General features: G+C 31.7%; 3 protein-coding genes across 3 annotated transcripts; 2 read left to right on the top strand and 1 right to left on the bottom strand.

Annotated features, from left to right (window-relative positions):
* Positions 1 to 2,765: 2,765 nt before the first annotated feature.
* On the bottom strand, positions 2,766 to 7,280 carry LOC145138949 (uncharacterized). The gene is made up of 9 exons (XM_079072939.1): positions 7,212 to 7,280; positions 6,937 to 6,997; positions 4,165 to 4,213; positions 3,934 to 4,011; positions 3,702 to 3,855; positions 3,468 to 3,619; positions 3,261 to 3,372; positions 3,091 to 3,156; positions 2,766 to 2,979 (listed from the first exon to the last, which is right to left on the bottom strand). Exons 1-9 carry the CDS (start codon positions 7,278 to 7,280, stop codon positions 2,923 to 2,925), a joined length of 798 nt encoding a protein of 265 aa, XP_078929065.1. The 3' UTR covers positions 2,766 to 2,922.
* A 2,529-nt stretch (positions 7,281 to 9,809) lies between these two features.
* Positions 9,810 to 11,102, top strand: LOC145141261 (putative histone H2A variant 3). The gene is made up of 3 exons (XM_079074564.1): positions 9,810 to 10,034; positions 10,295 to 10,431; positions 10,513 to 11,102. Exons 2-3 carry the CDS (start codon positions 10,315 to 10,317, stop codon positions 10,807 to 10,809), a joined length of 414 nt encoding a protein of 137 aa, XP_078930690.1. The 5' UTR covers positions 9,810 to 10,034; positions 10,295 to 10,314; the 3' UTR covers positions 10,810 to 11,102.
* A 2,134-nt stretch (positions 11,103 to 13,236) lies between these two features.
* Positions 13,237 to 15,617, top strand: LOC145138511 (beta-carotene isomerase D27, chloroplastic-like). The gene is made up of 7 exons (XM_079072592.1): positions 13,237 to 13,567; positions 13,651 to 13,790; positions 13,884 to 13,981; positions 14,353 to 14,409; positions 14,534 to 14,640; positions 15,081 to 15,173; positions 15,287 to 15,617. The coding sequence occupies exons 1-7, from the start codon at positions 13,300 to 13,302 to the stop codon at positions 15,325 to 15,327; spliced, it is 804 nt and encodes a 267-aa protein (XP_078928718.1). The 5' UTR covers positions 13,237 to 13,299; the 3' UTR covers positions 15,328 to 15,617.
* Positions 15,618 to 17,750: the final 2,133 nt, after the last annotated feature.

Here is a 17,750-nt window from a genome sequence, read left to right as displayed (position 1 = left end):
GTTCATATTTTCGTATTTCCAAATTTCCAAATTACAATTTTTCTTATTTTCTAATTTTGAAGTACTTGTTTTTCTTAAGATATATTAATATTTAATTAATTTTAATATTTTATTAATAATCTATGGTCCCCGATTAATCCCTGCCAAGACCGATTAATCCCTTAACACCAGTCGACCGTCGAGCTACCGTCGAGCGATTTTTACAACCTTGCTTTTTATTATTGAACACCCCCTAAAGACGTGAAGTATCGGCTCCCATGTCTCCCCACTAGGGGTGACAAATCGGGCCATCATGTCGTGTTTTTGTCTAACACGAAACGGCACGACAAGATTTTATGTAACACGAACATGACACAATACGCTGCCGTGTTTTTCAACAAACACAAAAACGAACTAATTAAAAAACGACAAACACGACACGACACGACAAAAATAACATAATGTAACAATTATTTTATTTAATTAATAGTTAATTATACATAACACGACAAACATGACAACAAATGTTAAACCGTGTCAATTTCGTGTCGAATTTTGAACACGAACATGACACAACACAACATCGTGTTTTTACACTTGACACGAACACGAATTCAAATTTCAGTTTCGTCCAAATTTCATTTCGTGTCGTATATTTTTGTCGTGTCGTGTCATCAACTGCCACCCCTACTCCCCACCACCATTGGCATCTTTAGTTCCTTTCACCACTTCCTCATACAACTTCATGCTATATAACTAGAGCTGACAATAGGTCGACCTGTGTTGAGTTCGGGTTCAACTCATTTATTAACTTGGTTGAAAATATCAACTCAACCCAACCTCTTTATTTAAATGGGTTGATATTTCCAACCCAACCCAGCATTTCAGATAAATGAGTTGTCATCGAGTTGACCGTTTATATAGTTCCTAACCCAACCTATTAAATAAATTACTTAAACTTGGGTTGACCCATTTAAAATAAAAATAAATAAATAAATTAACTAAAGATTACACCTCTTAAATTAGTTATAGACTTAAATAAAATTTCAAAGTATGACAAAAGCACAATCTCAATTCACATATACAAAGAAATTGTTCAAATAACATTAAAGATATATAATTTCTAAGTAATTTTTTTAAGTGACTAGTGTTGTCGGTGCCAAGAAAAAAAGTAGAAATTAGGATTCTATTTTTTTTAAACATAAATAATAATACAAACATTGTAATTTATAAACTAATACTTAGATTAATACATGATAATATTTAAATAATTATTAAATTAAATATAAATTAAAGTTAAATGGGTTGGTGAGTTGAAAACGGGTTGATAAATTTTACCCGGTCCAACCTATTTAATTAAATGGGTTAGACGGGTTGATCCATTTAACTTAAATGGGTTGAAAATCTCAACCCTACCTGCTACTTTTGGGTTGGGTTCGGGTTGAGTTGGTGAGTTGGATCGATTTTTGCCAGCTCTATGTATAACTAAGAGATTATCTCATAGACTTTGATCGAATCTGTTTTAATTGAGTAAGGTCTGATTGAGTGTGACTAAGTTACTTATCGGTTAGAGACATATATCAATGACTATAAGACCGAATCCAAGATAATATAATATTTCTCTCACGCCTGAGTTCTATTACAAGTTATCGAACCTATGAATTTAGAAAAAAATACAGAAATATACGAAAAATTGGAATGAATAAATAATCAAAAATAATGTTTACCTATATCTCAATTTGTCAAATTCAAAACACATATCTTTTTCCCAGAAAAATTGAAATAATGAATAATATTATTCAGATTTTGAGACGAAAGAACTATTTTTCTATCATTATATAAAAATCTCTAATATTTCAAAAAAATTAAACTTATAATTATGATATTGACCAGATCAGATACAACTTTTTATCAAACCCAATAAAAAAAATATCAAACAACATCTACAAAATTTAATAACTCAATATTTGCCACAGCTTCGGACATTGCATTTGCTCGTATAAATATTAATTACAATACTTGATCTCCATTCGTAAGGCCACCGACTAAAGATAAGGCTAATAGGGTTTGTCAACCACATACCCTCTTCCCATAGACACATGCCACAACCTAAGAAGAAAGGGAGTCTCGCCCATAAGCATAAGAAGGAAAAACTAGAAGAATAAACAAGAGAGAACGCGCATACAAAGAGGATTCTTAAACATAAATGACATAATGAAACATAGTCCCACGTTATACGATAAAAACTCTCATTTTGATTACCAGCTTGATTACATAAATGACATAATGAAACATAGTTCCACGTTATACGATAAAAACTCTCATTTTGATTACTAGCTTGATTACCCATTATAGGTTATCAGTTTTTAAAAAATAATGGGCGATATAAGATTAATTTTAAAAAATAATAAAAACATGTTAACGATAATAGGCATAATAGGAAAAACAAGGAAAGCAAGGCGATCCAAAAAAAGAAAAAAGAAAAAAAAAAGAAAAAGAGGAAAGTTGTTCACTCACTTGGACTTTGAGCAAAGGTAAAATAGAATGATAGAATAACATTTTCATTAATATTATAAATATATTATTTTAATTTAATAATCGAGGAATTATGTTTATATTTATGAGATAAATAATAATAATAATAATAATAATAATAAGAAGAACAACAACAACAACAACAAATATAAATATTATAAGAAGCTTTGATGTTAACTAGATGAAATTAGATGCGCCGTTGGCGCTGTGTACCTTGTTTTCTTTCGTTATTTGAAACTGTAGTAGATAAGCGACCATATTATAGTATTTATGAAGGGATATTACACATATGGAACGGTTGTTGATATCAGTTACATTGGAAGGAGTAGATTACAAAAGATGATCGCATCAGACCACTACATTAGCAAAAGATGGTTTCTTGGAAGATGCAGTAAACATAGGAGCCCTTTATTTTTCAATATCTACCTCAATCATATGAGATACAGATATGGAAGTAACTGACACCTGTTAAGTTTCAAACAAATTAATCAGATTTAGGGTATGTACTTCCATAAATTTTATAATCTAAAAAAAGTATTTGGTTTTTTAGTGTTGAAATTAGTTGAGGGGGCTTACAAATCCACTCAAAAGGGCTCTGAAATCAACATTTTCATATGTTTCTTCTTGGGGCGTGTCTTGATACTGCATCATTAATTATAAAATGCTTTTATTTCCATAAATAATGGTAGAAACTATGATTGAAATCCATTTTTCCATATATGATAACTGATATTTAAAAACCATACCTCTATCCTGAAGTATTTGACTGTTTTATTGCGGTCAGCCTTCCCTGATACGCCAACTGATTCAACAACCTCCAACCTCTTCTTCTGTGAGTTTAATCTTCTTGCTGCACCGTTCAACATATGACCACAACAAACCAATCAAAATAAAAAAAATCCAAACTTTTATAAAAATTTAACATCTTTTATATAAATAATAAATTACATACTGTTGCAGATGCATCTCGACCAAGTTGTGCAAGTTGCAAACTCATGCGTGGTTGATTTGACATAAACCTTGCAGTTGAAGGGTTCCTATTGGCTACAATCGCTTGCCATACCGGTTTTGACCTCCATAAACTCTGCTCTGTCAACTTAAAACCCTGAAAATATGAAAAGTAACGGTTTTAGTCCCTCAAAGATAAAACTATAATTGTATATAACTAAAAAATATATATAACAAACTTTGTTTTCTAAAAGGGAAGAAGGAACGGTGATATGTAAGGAAGAGCTTTTGGGGAAAGTCTCATTTTCTACATCTTTTATGGCTGCATTTATAACAGGTAAACAAAGAGATGCAGCATCCTTGAATTCATTTTCTTGACTTTCACCTTTTTTCCTGGAACATCCGAACATTTGATTTGATCTATTAAATATGTGTAAAACTAATAATCTTAAAGGAGAATTGGTTACTTACCACTTTAGGGAGATTGGTAAAGATGGTATCCCAGTAATTAAGGCTTGCCTAACTCCAGCTATAGCACTCAAGGAAAACCTGTTTTGATTACTAAAAAAATGTTTTTTTTTAATTTGGGATAAAATTTGAGAATATTTTAGCCAACAGTTGGTTACATCCATTTCAGACAATTTGAGGCTACATACCCAACTTGCAAATCTCATAGCATAGACATTTGTAAAATTTACATACCTCGTGCGGCCATAAACATTTTCCGTGCATGATACAGCAAACCAAGCACCTCACAAATCAGTAATAGCAGCAATAATATAAACCAATGTTAAACAAACAAACTACATATAAGCAAACATAAGAAAATAAGTGAAGCAACTTGTGTTATGTTGACCCAATTTAACAATTCATAAAATAAAATGGTAGCTACTAGCGGTGGGAATCGGTTCGGTTTTCCGCTTTCCTCGGTTTGAAATTTTTTTAGTCTAATTCAAAAACCGAATTCTAATTCTCTAGACCAAACCGAATTCTAATTCGGTTTGGTTCAGTTTGAAAACTGAGGAAACCAGATATTAACTTAAAAAAAATTCAAACATAAACTGAAATGTTTTTAACATAGAAAACTAATGTTGCAAACAGAAAGATCTAAAGTTTTATACAAAATGATCTAAAGAGTAAATAGGTTAAAATGATTTTTACTTTATAATGTATACTTTTATTTAATATAAAATATAAAATAATTTTTTTTAATTAATTGACTTATGAAATTAGGTTTTTCGGTTCGGTTTGATTTAAGCTTCATGAGACTAAAAATTGAACAAAAAACCAATTTTACAATTCGGTTTGGTCTCAAACCAAACCAAAAATCGAATTTGAATATGGTTCGGTCTGAAATCGATTTCGATTCGATTTGGTTTTCGGGTTTTTTGGTTCCGGACCAAATAATTTCCGCTCCTAGTAGCTACTACTATGTACATAACAGATTACATGATATATCAACCAAATGAGTGTTTCTATATTTGGTTAACAACTCAATCCCAAACCACACAACAATATCCACAACAATATCTGATTGTATTAAATGTGAATGTAGAGTCGAATGCAAATATGCTTAGTATAACATCCTAATTTATTTTGAAAAATGTACCCAATTATATGAATGTTATAGAATAGAATACAAAAAAAAATATACTATAATACGTTGGAGACCTTCTTAATAACGTTCTTCATATAGAGGTCAAGTTCTTCTCTCTCTGGTGTGTACATAACACATCAGAAAGCCAGACATTAATGTCTCTTCGCGAAAGGGTAAAATAGTCAAATGTCACTCAAAAGGTTATAGAACCCTCACCCCATGCTAGATATGAGATTATCAAATAATTACATTAATGTCGCTTTGAAAAAGGGGTAAAATAGTTAAATGTCACTTTCGCGTTTGATACTTTCGGTTTCTTTTTTGGAAAAAAAATTCAAAAAAAATTATAAAAAAAACTGTAATTTGAAAGTACAGTGCTATTTACCACATTTATAACAAAAAAATGGATAATTGAACAAAATGGCAATGTATGTTGGTTTTTGGATAAAGAAATTAAAATAAATTGAAAAAAAAAACAGAAAAAATAGGTATAAATGTAAAGTACATTCATATTTAGGACATTTTACTCATAAAAATGGAAATTACACCTAATGAAAATGTAGTTAGTTTTTTGGGAAAAAAAATCAAAAGAAATTACATAAAACATAAAAAAAAAATGTGTAAATTTTAAGTACATTACTATTTCCTGCATTTGCCATCTAAATATGAAAGTGCACTAAATGGCAATGTACTTTAGATTTTGGTAAAAAAACAAAACAAAACTGCAAAGTACATTGCTATTTAGTGCATTGCCCTTATCATTGCTTCTTTGATGGATCCAATATTGGCTTGTTTTAATAGAGAAGCTAATAAAAAGATTCAAAAACCCTATAATAAGTTAGTAAAGAGATAAATAAATCATAAAACAAAAGTTAAGTTGTTAAAACATTCATCTTCCTTTTTTTTACTCATTGCATCTTTTAATACACCAAAACTTATAACAAACGAAAAATGAAACAATTAAAGGAAAACCTCATTACAAAATGAAACCTCATGCAGCACCTATTCGTTGACCAACTGATGGATTGATTTCTAAATTAGCCCCTACAATCTCATGAGGTCCCCCTACACATAAAAAATTAAAATAATTGGATTCCTTTTGGACCAAACGGGTACAAATTCTGGTAAATTTGATCAAAATGAAAGAATTAGTGTTGGTAATCACAAATAAACAAAAAATATTGACTAAATTCTGGTAAATTTGATAAAAAATACATATATTAAACGTGGAAGATTAGCCTCCCTTAAACAAAAAGAAGAGCATAATGTAAAGAAACCAAATGATTGTAAATCCAATTGAGAAATTGGAGAAAGCCTAACTTCTTAAAGTAAGTCAACTTTATTTATGAGTTGGTAATCACAAATAAACAATAAATATTGATTCACAACAAACCTGTTTAAAAGAGAAATTGACAAAAAAAAAAAAACAGCCTAAACAAAGTTTAAACAAATGGCTTTGAAGAGGTGCAAAATAAAGCGAAAAACAATAACATGTTCGTAAGAAGTTGTTTCAACACTTGATTACTGTTAAAGAGTTTAAATGTCAATATCAACTGATTTTAAATAAAAAAGCATAAGTTTGAGAAATCTTAACATCTTCATTTGGTTGGAAAAAAATCTTACACTAAACAAATAAATCAATATATTATTATTTCATATAACTCGCCAGAAAATATAATATTTAATGTAGATTACAATAATAATGTATTCTTTCTCCAAATTGACATTGTTGTTTTGAATTAGTTAAACGATAATAATCTACATAATTTTTTTCTCTTGATTTCCTAAAATATTTAAGATATTGCACTAAACATCCAAACTCCAAACATCATGCGTCAAATATCGGCAAAATAAAAAATAGAAGAAGAGTATAGTACCATTTACATTATAAATTCTAGATGCAGGCTGATTCAGATGCTTCAAGAACATCATTTTAATCTGTTTTCCAAAAACAAAGGTAACTAACAATTAGACACCAACGAAGCTATCTATTTAGGCAAATAAGTAAAGCAACAGAAATAACGGAACAATCTCTGCTAAAACAGAGCATAGTGAATGAAAGGAAACCATTGGCTCTCTTCCAAAAAAAAAAAAAAGGAAACCATTGATTTAATGATAACATGATATTTCTTCGATTCAACACATCTCTTACCTTTAGAGCTTCACACAACATCTTCATTCGTTGAATTATTGCTGCTTCTTGGAGATGGATATGGTGCATTATGGTCAAGATGCCCTGTCAATTTCATTGTCAAATTCGAATATTTGAACTTTACTTATTCTTTTCATGCAAATTGTTAATATCCAGATCATTAAAGAGCACCAAGACTCAATTTTACAACCAAAAGCCATTGTTTCATAGATCAAACCTGAATATGAAGCTTCTTGATCAGGTACAAATTCAAGAACAGAAACGGGGCTTCAATTTTCAATACTTCTAAGACCCTTCCAGCAAAAAATGTGATAGAGGGTAAAGTAGTACATGAAATCGTCTAAATTGAAAGATGACTTATACATGAAAAGTGGTAATAGTGGTTGAAGAAAAAAACCTTGCATGTAACGACAGTGGGATGTTGTGAGGGAATGGATAAAATCCATTAAAGTAATCTTAATTTTGACCCTTCGACAACAAACTGACTTTGAAAATCGAGACAGTTTGATCTGAAACTGAAAATGCACAACTCAATCCCTTTAGTAATACACATACATGAGGAAAATACACAATTGCAATATTCACAAGATTTAAGAGACCTCATTTCGCAAACTTTTGGGTTTCAAACCATGTTTATTCCCTATCATTAAACTTTTCATGCAAATTGTTAATATCCAGATCATTAAAGAGCACCAAGACTCAATTTTACAACCAAAAGCCATTGTTTCATAGATCAAACCTGAATATGAAGCTTCTTGATCAGGTACAAATTCAAGAACAGAAACGGGGCTTCAATTTTCAATACTTCTAAGACCCTTCCAGCAAAAAATGTGATAGAGGGTAAAGTAGTACATGAAATCGTCTAAATTGAAAGATGACTTATACATGAAAAGTGGTAATAGTGGTTGAAGAAAAAAACCTTGCATGTAACGACGGTGGGATGTTGTGAGGGAATGGATAAAATCCATTAAAGTAATCTTAATTTTGACCCTTCGACAACAAACTGACTTTGAAAATCGAGACAGTTTGATCTGAAACTGAAAATGCACAACTCAATCCCTTTAGTAATACACATACATGAGGAAAATACACAATTGCAATATTCACAAGATTTAAGAGACCTCATTTCGCAAACTTTTGGGTTTCAAACCATGTTTATTCCCTATCTTTCTCCTGTGTTTGTATCTTCCATGGAGTTGATCTGTCTTGAAACACCACAAAATTTCACAGACAAACTATTAGTATTCAGTTTGGCTAAAGCTAAATCGATAATCAATCAGTTCAAGAAACCCATGAAAGAAATTTGATCAAAATGTATTTTTGTACAAATTCGAATTTAATCAGATTTCATAGAACATATCAGCAGCTTCACATGGAAGAATGAAGATGAAGTCACAAAAGGTCTGGTGCAGTTCTTTGGTCATCTGACAAAGGTAATACAAAATAATTAGTACGTATGCATCTACATCCATCTAATCAAAGCTTTTTTTTTGTTAAGAAGTATGAGGAATGAAAACCATTATGAAATTACACCGGCTCCCAAACCTATATATATATATATATATATATATATATATATATATATATATATATATATATATATATATATATATATATATATATATTGAAAAGTAATATATTTTGACCACTTCAAAATAATATATTTAGACTCTTTAAAAATATTTTGCCCCCATAAAAAAATCAAAACTTTTTGCCCCATCTTCGAAATTTCCTAGGGTTCTCCGGGACTAGGTTTATTATTGTATGATTAACGGTCCACATGTGTACCCTCTAGTCACTATTTATATGACTATATCTTATTTCTTAGTTTATAACCCGTGAGAAACACGGTTATAAAATTAATTAAATTTTCATATTAAAAAATTAAAATTATTAATCAGTTATTTTAAATAAATTATTAATTAAGAGATATTTTTTTAGTAATATAAAATTATAATTGTTGATTTAAATAAATAGTTGAAGTTATATCACCTTATAATCTGTATTAATTATATTTTATTTTTCAATCTAATGTTGTGAATTTAATATAATTAGAGTGAGAAGATTTAAAATTTGAAATTAAAAATGAAGAATCAATTATTAATTTAATATAATTAGAGTGGAAAATTTAAAATTTAAAATTTAAAATGGATAATCAATTATTAATTTAATGTAATTACAGTGGAAATTTAAAATTTGAAATTTGAAATGGATAATTAATAGGTTGACAAATGACATAATTGATGATATATATAACATCAATGAAGAGTTATCAATAGGAGATTAAACCTATTCTTTTATTAGAATAAGGATTTATATTTTATAAGTGATAATACGAGGGTAGGTGTGGTTGTATACGGAGATAATTGCCATAAGTTATATATAATAAACGTATAAAAACCGTTGGAGAGAGTGATTTTATTAGGATTGGATCACAATCGAGGCCCATTAAGTTTATGGTGGACTACAACTTATGAGTGAAGTTCTGATGATTTTTTGGGCTGGATTGAGTGGTGGGCTTTTACATGAACTACATTCTTCATTTTTGTCGGAGTCGAAGGGCAAGCCATTGGGATTTGAGAGTTGACACTTGATAGTTGATACATAGGAAATTAGGAATAGGAATTGAAAGGAAATTTTTGAAATGATGATTTCCCACCACAAGGTTTAGCCGCCAAAGCTGGATCTCAAAAACTTTGAATTGAAATTGCGAATCCGCTAAATTTTTACGAGCCATAAATACTTTCAACATAACTCCATATCTCCATTTTACCTTCTTCTCTTCGAGTTATCATTTGTTCTCCCGTCTTGCAATATCGTCAGGTAACAATCTTCTAAACAATAATCCTTAGTTTACGATTCGATTTGGCAACTAGATTAAAAGTTTTTATGTAAATTAGCCGCACTATCCACTCAGATCTGCGATTTAGGGTTCTATCCAGAATGTTTACAGTTTGCTTACTAGAAACCCTAATTACACATTAATCGTAACGCAGATACTTTGACTATTTCATCAAAGTAACGGAACTTTGATTTTCGTCAAGTTTTGTAAACATCTTTTTTGTTTATTTTTTTTTCTAAAGCGTTCGTGTAAGTGGGAGAGATGGCCGGAAAGGGTGGGAAGGGTCTGTTGGCCGGAAAAACACCGGCGGCTGCTGCAGCTAACAAGGACAAAGATAAGAAGAGGCCGATTTCCCGATCTGCCAGAGCTGGCCTCCAGGTTCGACATAAACCCTAACTATTTTCCTGAATTACTGTTGTATCTTTTGGTGTTGTAGTATTGATGTGGGGATGAATTCAGTTTCCAGTAGGGAGGATTCATCGTCATTTGAAAACAAGAACTTCAGCAAATGGACGTGTTGGAGCCACTGCTGCTGTTTACTCTGCTGCCATTCTTGAGTACTTAACTGCGGAGGTGCTTGAGTTAGCTGGAAACGCTAGCAAAGATTTGAAGGTGAAGCGGATTACACCACGACATTTGCAGTTAGCCATTCGTGGTGATGAAGAGCTTGATACTCTTATCAAAGGTACCATTGCTGGAGGTGGTGTCATTCCTCACATTCACAAGTCTCTCATCAACAAAACCACAAAGGAATGAGTCTCTTACTCTCTCTTTTTCTTTCTTTTTTGTTAGCCATTTAGACTATGTGTTTAATTTTTGACTGGAATTTCTGGCAAAAGATTGATGTGGTATTGGTGTTTGTTTATTGTTTTTGAAGTTTTAGTTTTGTAGGATCTATGTACATGGCATATAATCCTGGATTATGCTTTAGAAATTTGTAACTTCTGGTTGCATTTCTATCTCCTTGTTTCAGGGTTTTGTTTGGATGCTATATTTATCTTGTTGTCAAGAAATTCTAGTGTTAATAGTATCTTTGTCTTTAGATTCAACCAATGTCGTTCAGAGTGTATTTGGCTGTTGACTTTGAGTTCATTACGCATGAACAACTTAACAAAATGAAGTTGTTGTGTCATGTCTATTATGTGATATAACTTGAGCTAATAAAATGTAATAGGTAAATAATGGTTTATTTTTTCACAACTCAATTTTTTTCTGCAAAAAAATATTATATTGGTTTTTCATTTAAAAGATTGAAACGTATGAGTTTTTTTTAAGGGTTAATGACTTAGGAGGGTAATAAGGTTTTAATTTTGTTCACATTAGGTTCAAAGTTTTTTTTTACATATTACACCTTGTTATAACCGTTTAAAAAAGATAATAAAGTTTTAATTTTGTCCACAATAGGTCTCCAACGTTTTCTTTTATACATATTACACAAACATGGTTGTTATAACCATTTAAAGAAGGTAATAAGGTTTAACTGTGTCCATATTACGTCCCTATTTTTAATATGTTTATCATTTAATCTAACTTTTTTACAATTTATATTAGTATCTAGTTAGATGGCTTTATCATTTCATCTTTTTATTTTAGTCGCCCATTTATCACAACTACGGTTTCAATCAAAAGGTTACGTAAGCCGGTGGCGGAGCCAGGTCAACGTTTTCTTTTATACATATTACACCAATATGTTTTCTTAATTAATTAAGAGGTATATTTGGAACTTTAAAAAAACTAGTCTAAGTAGCTTTTTAAAATGCTAGTTTATAAGCTAGCAGTGGCGTCAAACATAGTCTTAATCAGCAAACATGACAACTTAAAAAATATCGAAAAATAAACTAGCTTATCAGATAGCAGTGGCGCCAAACATAGTCTTAATCATTAAGACTTTCATTATTAGTAGCTTTTTTTTTTTTCGTAAAAATGGAAAAAAAATGTTATGTAACCTTTCGATTGAAATCGTGGTTGTGGTGAATGGACGACTAAAATGAAAAGATGAAATGATTAAGTCATCTAACTAGATAGTAATATAAATTGTAAAAGAGTTAGATGAAATGATAAAAATATTAAAAATAGAGACCTAATGTGGACACAGTTAAACTTTATTACTTTTTTTAAACGGTTATAACAACCATGTTGGTGTAATAATTACAAAAAAAGACCTTAGGAACCTAATATGAACAAAATTAAAACTTTATTACCCTTTTTAAACGGTTTATAACAACCATATTGGTGTAATATGTACAAAAAAAAACCTTAAGGACCTTATGTGGAAAAAGTTAAAAACTTATTACCCTCTTAGGTCATTAACCCTTTTTTTAAAGTTATCCTTTATTTCAATTCGAAATCTTCTGATAAATTTGTTTACGATATGGAATATTTTTTTACAATATTGTAGTCTAGTAAATTAGTAAGGATAAATCCATTGAAACGATGTATCTTCTCCATTGATAAAAAAATCCATTGATTAGGTAGTCATGCAGGTAAGGTTATTTGAAAATCCAACTTATTTCGTTAACTTAAAATTTTAGAATTGTGATTTTTAATTGAGAAAAGTCAAATCATTTTTTTAATCTCATCGACAAAAGAAATAGTCTTTAAAAGAAGAAAAAAAGACAATATGGTGGGACTCAGAACTCGGAAGAATCTAATTTATTATATACTGCTTTTCTATATATATATTATATAGTAAATTGCAGAAAGTTCATCTGTTTATATGAACCTAAAGATTGGGTCCTTGAAAGGTTTTCATTGCTAATTTGATTCCTATGTTTTGAATTTTTTTGAATCAGTTCCTTATCATTATTTAACATTGTTAGTATTTCACCGTAAAATCCAAGAATACTATTGATTATAAAAATAAAAAGTTAAGGGTTAGCGATGATGAGTCTGTGTCTGCTTGAGGGTAGCCATTGGAAGTGGAAGAAATAGTTAATTAAAATTTTTAAACAATTAACAGTAAAATAGTAGTTTTACTTTTACACCTATTTAAATTGGAAATAAATGACATCAATGATAAGGACTTGTTTCAAAACACTTTCAAACCATATGGGTGAAATTAAAATAAAAATCGATCCGAGAGCCAAACCACAATTTTCCTTTAAGCACAGGGACCATTTTTGTAATTTACTCTATATTATATTAATATGTCATGTTTAACCATAAAATATGTGAAGCTGGCTGCTAAGTGTTAAGTGTTAACTTCTACTTCTACTTCAATTCGCTCTCTTACATCTCTCCAGCGGTATGGGAACAACCATTCCGTCAGCTCAGCCAACGATAGTTCCATTTCCGGCAATGTCTTGCCGGAAACCACCACGTACTCCTTCCATTTTGTCTGTCCTAACACGGCCCACGTTTGTGACTATCAACGAAGATGACCTGAATCACACTCTAAAGATTGATACAAGAAAAAATACCACTGCCACCACATCAAAGACTCTTGTTTCTCACGACAACTTGTTTGAAACTATTGCCATTGATTACATCTCCAAAGCCTTCCAAGAAACCAGTGGTTCGTTTCATTTTTTAGTTACCCATTAAATTATCATGCACACACATACATAATTTTTTTGATTAAAAAGAAGATAATTGCAGGTTTGAGAAACGAAAAGTCTGGGTACGACGGGTTTGTGGCAGTTTCATCAGCGGTATTTCGGGAGTTTGATCCTACACAACAACGTCAAATTGTTGAAAAGACTCTCCAGAAAGCTATTCCTGGTTTTATGCTTATTATGGCAAGTTAAATTCTTTGTTTTTATTGAGTTCTTTTCTTTGTGTTGTTGTTTTATTCTTTTTTTAAGTGAAATTCAATTGTTTTGGATAAGCAGATTAGAAATCTGATGCCAGAATCGAAGTTTACAAGGGAGTTTTTTGCCATTTTCACCACCGTCTTCTTTAGTTGGTTAGTTGGGCCTAGCGAGGTAAGGTTTGCGGTTTTAAATAACCTCCGTAAACACATATATTTTATATTTGTAACTTTTAGTAATTAATCTAAATAATTATTTAACAAAAAAATATATTAGTGCATTCCTCTTGTATCGAATTCCCTACATGTCTATATATAGACAAATATATTGACTAATATCTTATCATATTCTTATAATATGCATAAATGTATGATTTTATGTAGTTTTGATTTTTAACATGAAATTAAGTGCATCAATTTTTCCTTCATAGTTTATAGTATTATGCGTGTATAGTGTATACAACTAGTTAAAAATTTAATATGACCGGAAAGAATATAGTAATGTTGTCATTAATTATTAATTAATCAAATTCCATTGTTTGGAAGGTAAGAGAGTCGGAGTTTGAAGGGAAAAAAGAGAGAAACGTTGTCCACATACAGAAATGCAGGTATTTTCTTGCCTGGTTGCTAAAATTACAGAAATAATTAAAATTTTGTGCCAAATTCTTTAATCATGTAAAATATTTAATGTGATGGTGAGACTCTAACGATACTAATTAAGGTAAATTATAGGTTTTTGGAGCAGGCTAATTGCATAGGCATGTGTACAAACCTCTGCAAGATTCCGACACAAGAGTTTATTAAGAAAAATTTCGGAACTCCAGTCAACATGGTCCCTAGTAAGTAACAAATATGTGAATTCCTAAATAGGAAAAGTGCACCTAGCTAGATTTACACTTGATTAATAAGTGCACTCAAATCAATTCAAGAAACTCAAAGAGAATCAGGAATCTTATAATTTATAGGGAGTAACAGTACCTGCACTAATATATAGAGGCTTGAAAACATGTATGGTGGGCCCATGTGTACTCCACTTGGGGTGCACCACTGCAAGTAGAGCGTAAAAGTGTTAGTTCCAATTTTTTTATAATCAATTTCAAGAGTGAATTCAGTCTCTTTTATGTTTCAAATCCGAGTGCCATTACATTTTTGAGCAGACATTAAGTTATTGCATCATCCCCATATATATATATATATATATATATATATATATATATATATATATATATATATATATATAAAAGCTGTGATCATTATATATGCATATTACAATTTGCAGATTTTGATGATATGAGTTGTGAGATTATATTCGGTCAAGATCCTCCAGCACAAGAAGATGATCCGGCATTTAAGCAACCATGCTACAAACTGTGTATATACTCTTCATATTTAAGAACTCGATCGCATAAATAGCAGACACAAAAAAAAAATACATATAGATCAAGATTATCGTTTACATATTTTGATATATGTTGTTGTATGCAGGTAATGTAAAAAAAAGGCATAGTGCAAGCTGCATTAAGTAGACCTTCAAGGAGACACATGCAATATAGGGATTCTAAGAAGAAAAGGTTGGGGAGAAGATGCTGCTGTGACTGTGCTGACCCTTCTCACTCATTAATACGCTATAAGTACGTCATAAGTCACTTGAAAAGATCAAGGCATGTCATAATGTGTTTTTGTGATTGGGAAAGATGCCATTGAGTAATGCAGGAAAACCATATGTGTATCATTAGCGGACACCATTAATTATTGTAAATATGTAGTAATTAAACAGTGTTACTTTTTAAGATGCGTTTAATTCTGGTACATACAATCCGTGTTTTGATTTATTTATTTATTTATTTTTGTTAAAAATAGGGGTTTGTAATAGGGTATGTTAATATCAAACTTCGATATATGCTTGGATCGTATATTCACTGTCCTTAAACTATATTTTGACCATGATTGCCCGGTTGCACGAAATTGGTTAGAGGATAATCCAAAGAGAAGGACACTTCGAGTTTTCGGCACAAAATTAAAAGTCCATATCTAGATTCGTTTTTAAGGTGTGTAGGTCTTCAAACTGCTCGAAAAACAAATATTACATCTATATACGTATGCCGTATTATAAATATGATTTCATTGCCTTCAAAATGGGAATTACACGGTTTATATACATACATAATATGGTCTGAGCCTATATGAAAGGGTACAGTACATGGGCTAACTAAGTAATATATGAATACAAGAATACAAATACATTAACATCCCATTGCGGTTTTATCGGGAGGATATTTTCAGACGTTCAAACTAGAACAAAAGTCATGAAATGAAGAAGTAGAAAGGTTCTTAATTAGAAAATATGTCGGCATACTATGATGAAGATGGAAAATGAGGAACACGGATGTCGTCGAGAGCAACTTTGTCCCGGACAAAATGTATGCCAGTCTCTATATGATTCGTGTGTTGGTGTTGAATAGGGTTTGAAGACATGTATACAACTCTGATTTTGTCGCGGTAAACGATGGCGGCTTTGGTGGTTGGACAGTGACGCTCTGTAAGGAAGTTGCAAAGTCAACATGTCTCGACAACTACGTTAGCAACTCATGATATTCTGCCTCTACACTGGAGCACGAGACGATGACTTGGCGTTCGGAAGACCAAGAGATAAGGTTGTCTCCAAGAAAGATACAATAACCACTAGTAGATATGTACGTGGTAGGACACCCACCCTAGTCGACATCTGAGTAGGTAGTAAGGTTCCCTATATGGGATACTTAAATTTGTAAGTCATGGTTAATGGTGCCACGAATGTATCTGAGTATGTATTTGAGAGCATTAATATGTTGCTCTCTGGGGTAGTGCATATATACGCATGTCTCCTGAAAAACAAAAGCAATGTTCGGTATGGTGAAGGTGAGATACTGGAGAGCACCTGCTAGACTACAAAATAAGGGCGGATCTTTGACGGGAGGCTCAGATTCGTCTAGTTTGTGAACTGGTTGGGCATGTGTACGAGATGGGTTGCAATGCAACATGTGAGCTCATGAAAGAATGTCAGTCACATATTGTTGTTGTGACATAAAGTGACCAAAGGAAGATTGAATATAAGACCCCCTAAAAAATAGTTTAGGCCCAAAGGTTTGTCATGGCAAACTCATGTCCCAACTACGTGATAATGTGCTAAAGAAGTGTGGTGGATGAGGCAGTAAAAATAATGGTATCCACGTATAACAGAAAGTAAGCTATGACACTAGATAAAAGCATGATAAATAATGATGATGTAGTACGACTGTGCTGAAAATCAATGTGTCTAGCATTCTAAGTAAACCCACTGTACCAGATCCCCCCGGGAAGGGGGGGGGGTGGATTGTTTCTGAAGGAGGCAAACATGATTCGGGAATATAGAGTCCTTAAATCTCTAAGACTGATGCTTGTAAACGATCTCCCACAGGTGCCCGTGAAGGAAATCATTCTTCACATCTAACTAATAAATGTGCCAATGATGTGAGAGGGAAATGCTAAGAGCTGTCAAAATTATGGCCGGTTTGACAACCAGGAGATACCCAGCTATTGACTGCGACCATAAGCTAAAAGTCTATCTTTGTAGCATGAAAGGGATCCATTTTCATGAAACTTGTGGCAAAACAACCATATAGATCGCACATATTGACCCCATGGGGTCACATGACAAGTTTCCAAGTTCCATTTGAGATAAGTGCATGAAACTCATCAATCATATAAGCTAATGTGGGCCCTGTAATGCTTGTAAGTGAGATCAATGGAGATGAGGCACATAGGAAGTATGAAGATTAAGACGATAAGTGGGTTTAACAATGTCATTTCGATCACGAATAGTCATGGGATGAGTGAGAGGTGATTATATAGAAGTGTTGGGAGAAGTTCGGACCGTAGATGATGGGTAAGTGTCATGGGTTTCAAACAATACACAGTTATAGATAAATCA

This window comes from Lactuca virosa, chromosome 9 (genome assembly GCF_052849685.1).
Source record: "Lactuca virosa cultivar CGN04683 chromosome 9, Lactuca_virosa_CGN04683_v6, whole genome shotgun sequence".
Lineage (NCBI taxonomy): Eukaryota > Viridiplantae > Streptophyta > Magnoliopsida > Asterales > Asteraceae > Lactuca > Lactuca virosa.
The sequence above is the reverse complement of the archived record's forward strand: the minus strand, read 5'-3'. Positions and strand labels throughout refer to the sequence as shown.

Bases quoted from the DNA above. Each gene is read 5' to 3' on its own strand.
- LOC145138511 (XM_079072592.1), top strand. From the start codon at position 13,300: ATGGGAACAACCATTCCGTCAGCTCAGCCAACGATAGTTCCATTTCCG. The intron at 13,982-14,352 runs GTTTGCGGTTTT...TTGGAAGGTAAG, and splicing joins GTTGGGCCTAGCGAGGTAAG to AGAGTCGGAGTTTGAAGGGA. The intron at 14,410-14,533 runs GTATTTTCTTGC...GGTAAATTATAG, and splicing joins GTCCACATACAGAAATGCAG to GTTTTTGGAGCAGGCTAATT.
- LOC145138949 (XM_079072939.1), bottom strand. From the start codon at position 7,280: ATGCACCATATCCATCTCCAAGAAGCAGCAATAATTCAACGAATGAAG. The intron at 3,157-3,260 runs GTATGGTTTTTA...TTAATGATGCAG, and splicing joins TCAAATACTTCAGGATAGAG to TATCAAGACACGCCCCAAGA. The intron at 2,980-3,090 runs GTAAGCCCCCTC...GAAACTTAACAG, and splicing joins GAGCCCTTTTGAGTGGATTT to GTGTCAGTTACTTCCATATC.
- LOC145141261 (XM_079074564.1), top strand. From the start codon at position 10,315: ATGGCCGGAAAGGGTGGGAAGGGTCTGTTGGCCGGAAAAACACCGGCG. The intron at 10,432-10,512 runs GTTCGACATAAA...GGATGAATTCAG, and splicing joins CTGCCAGAGCTGGCCTCCAG to TTTCCAGTAGGGAGGATTCA.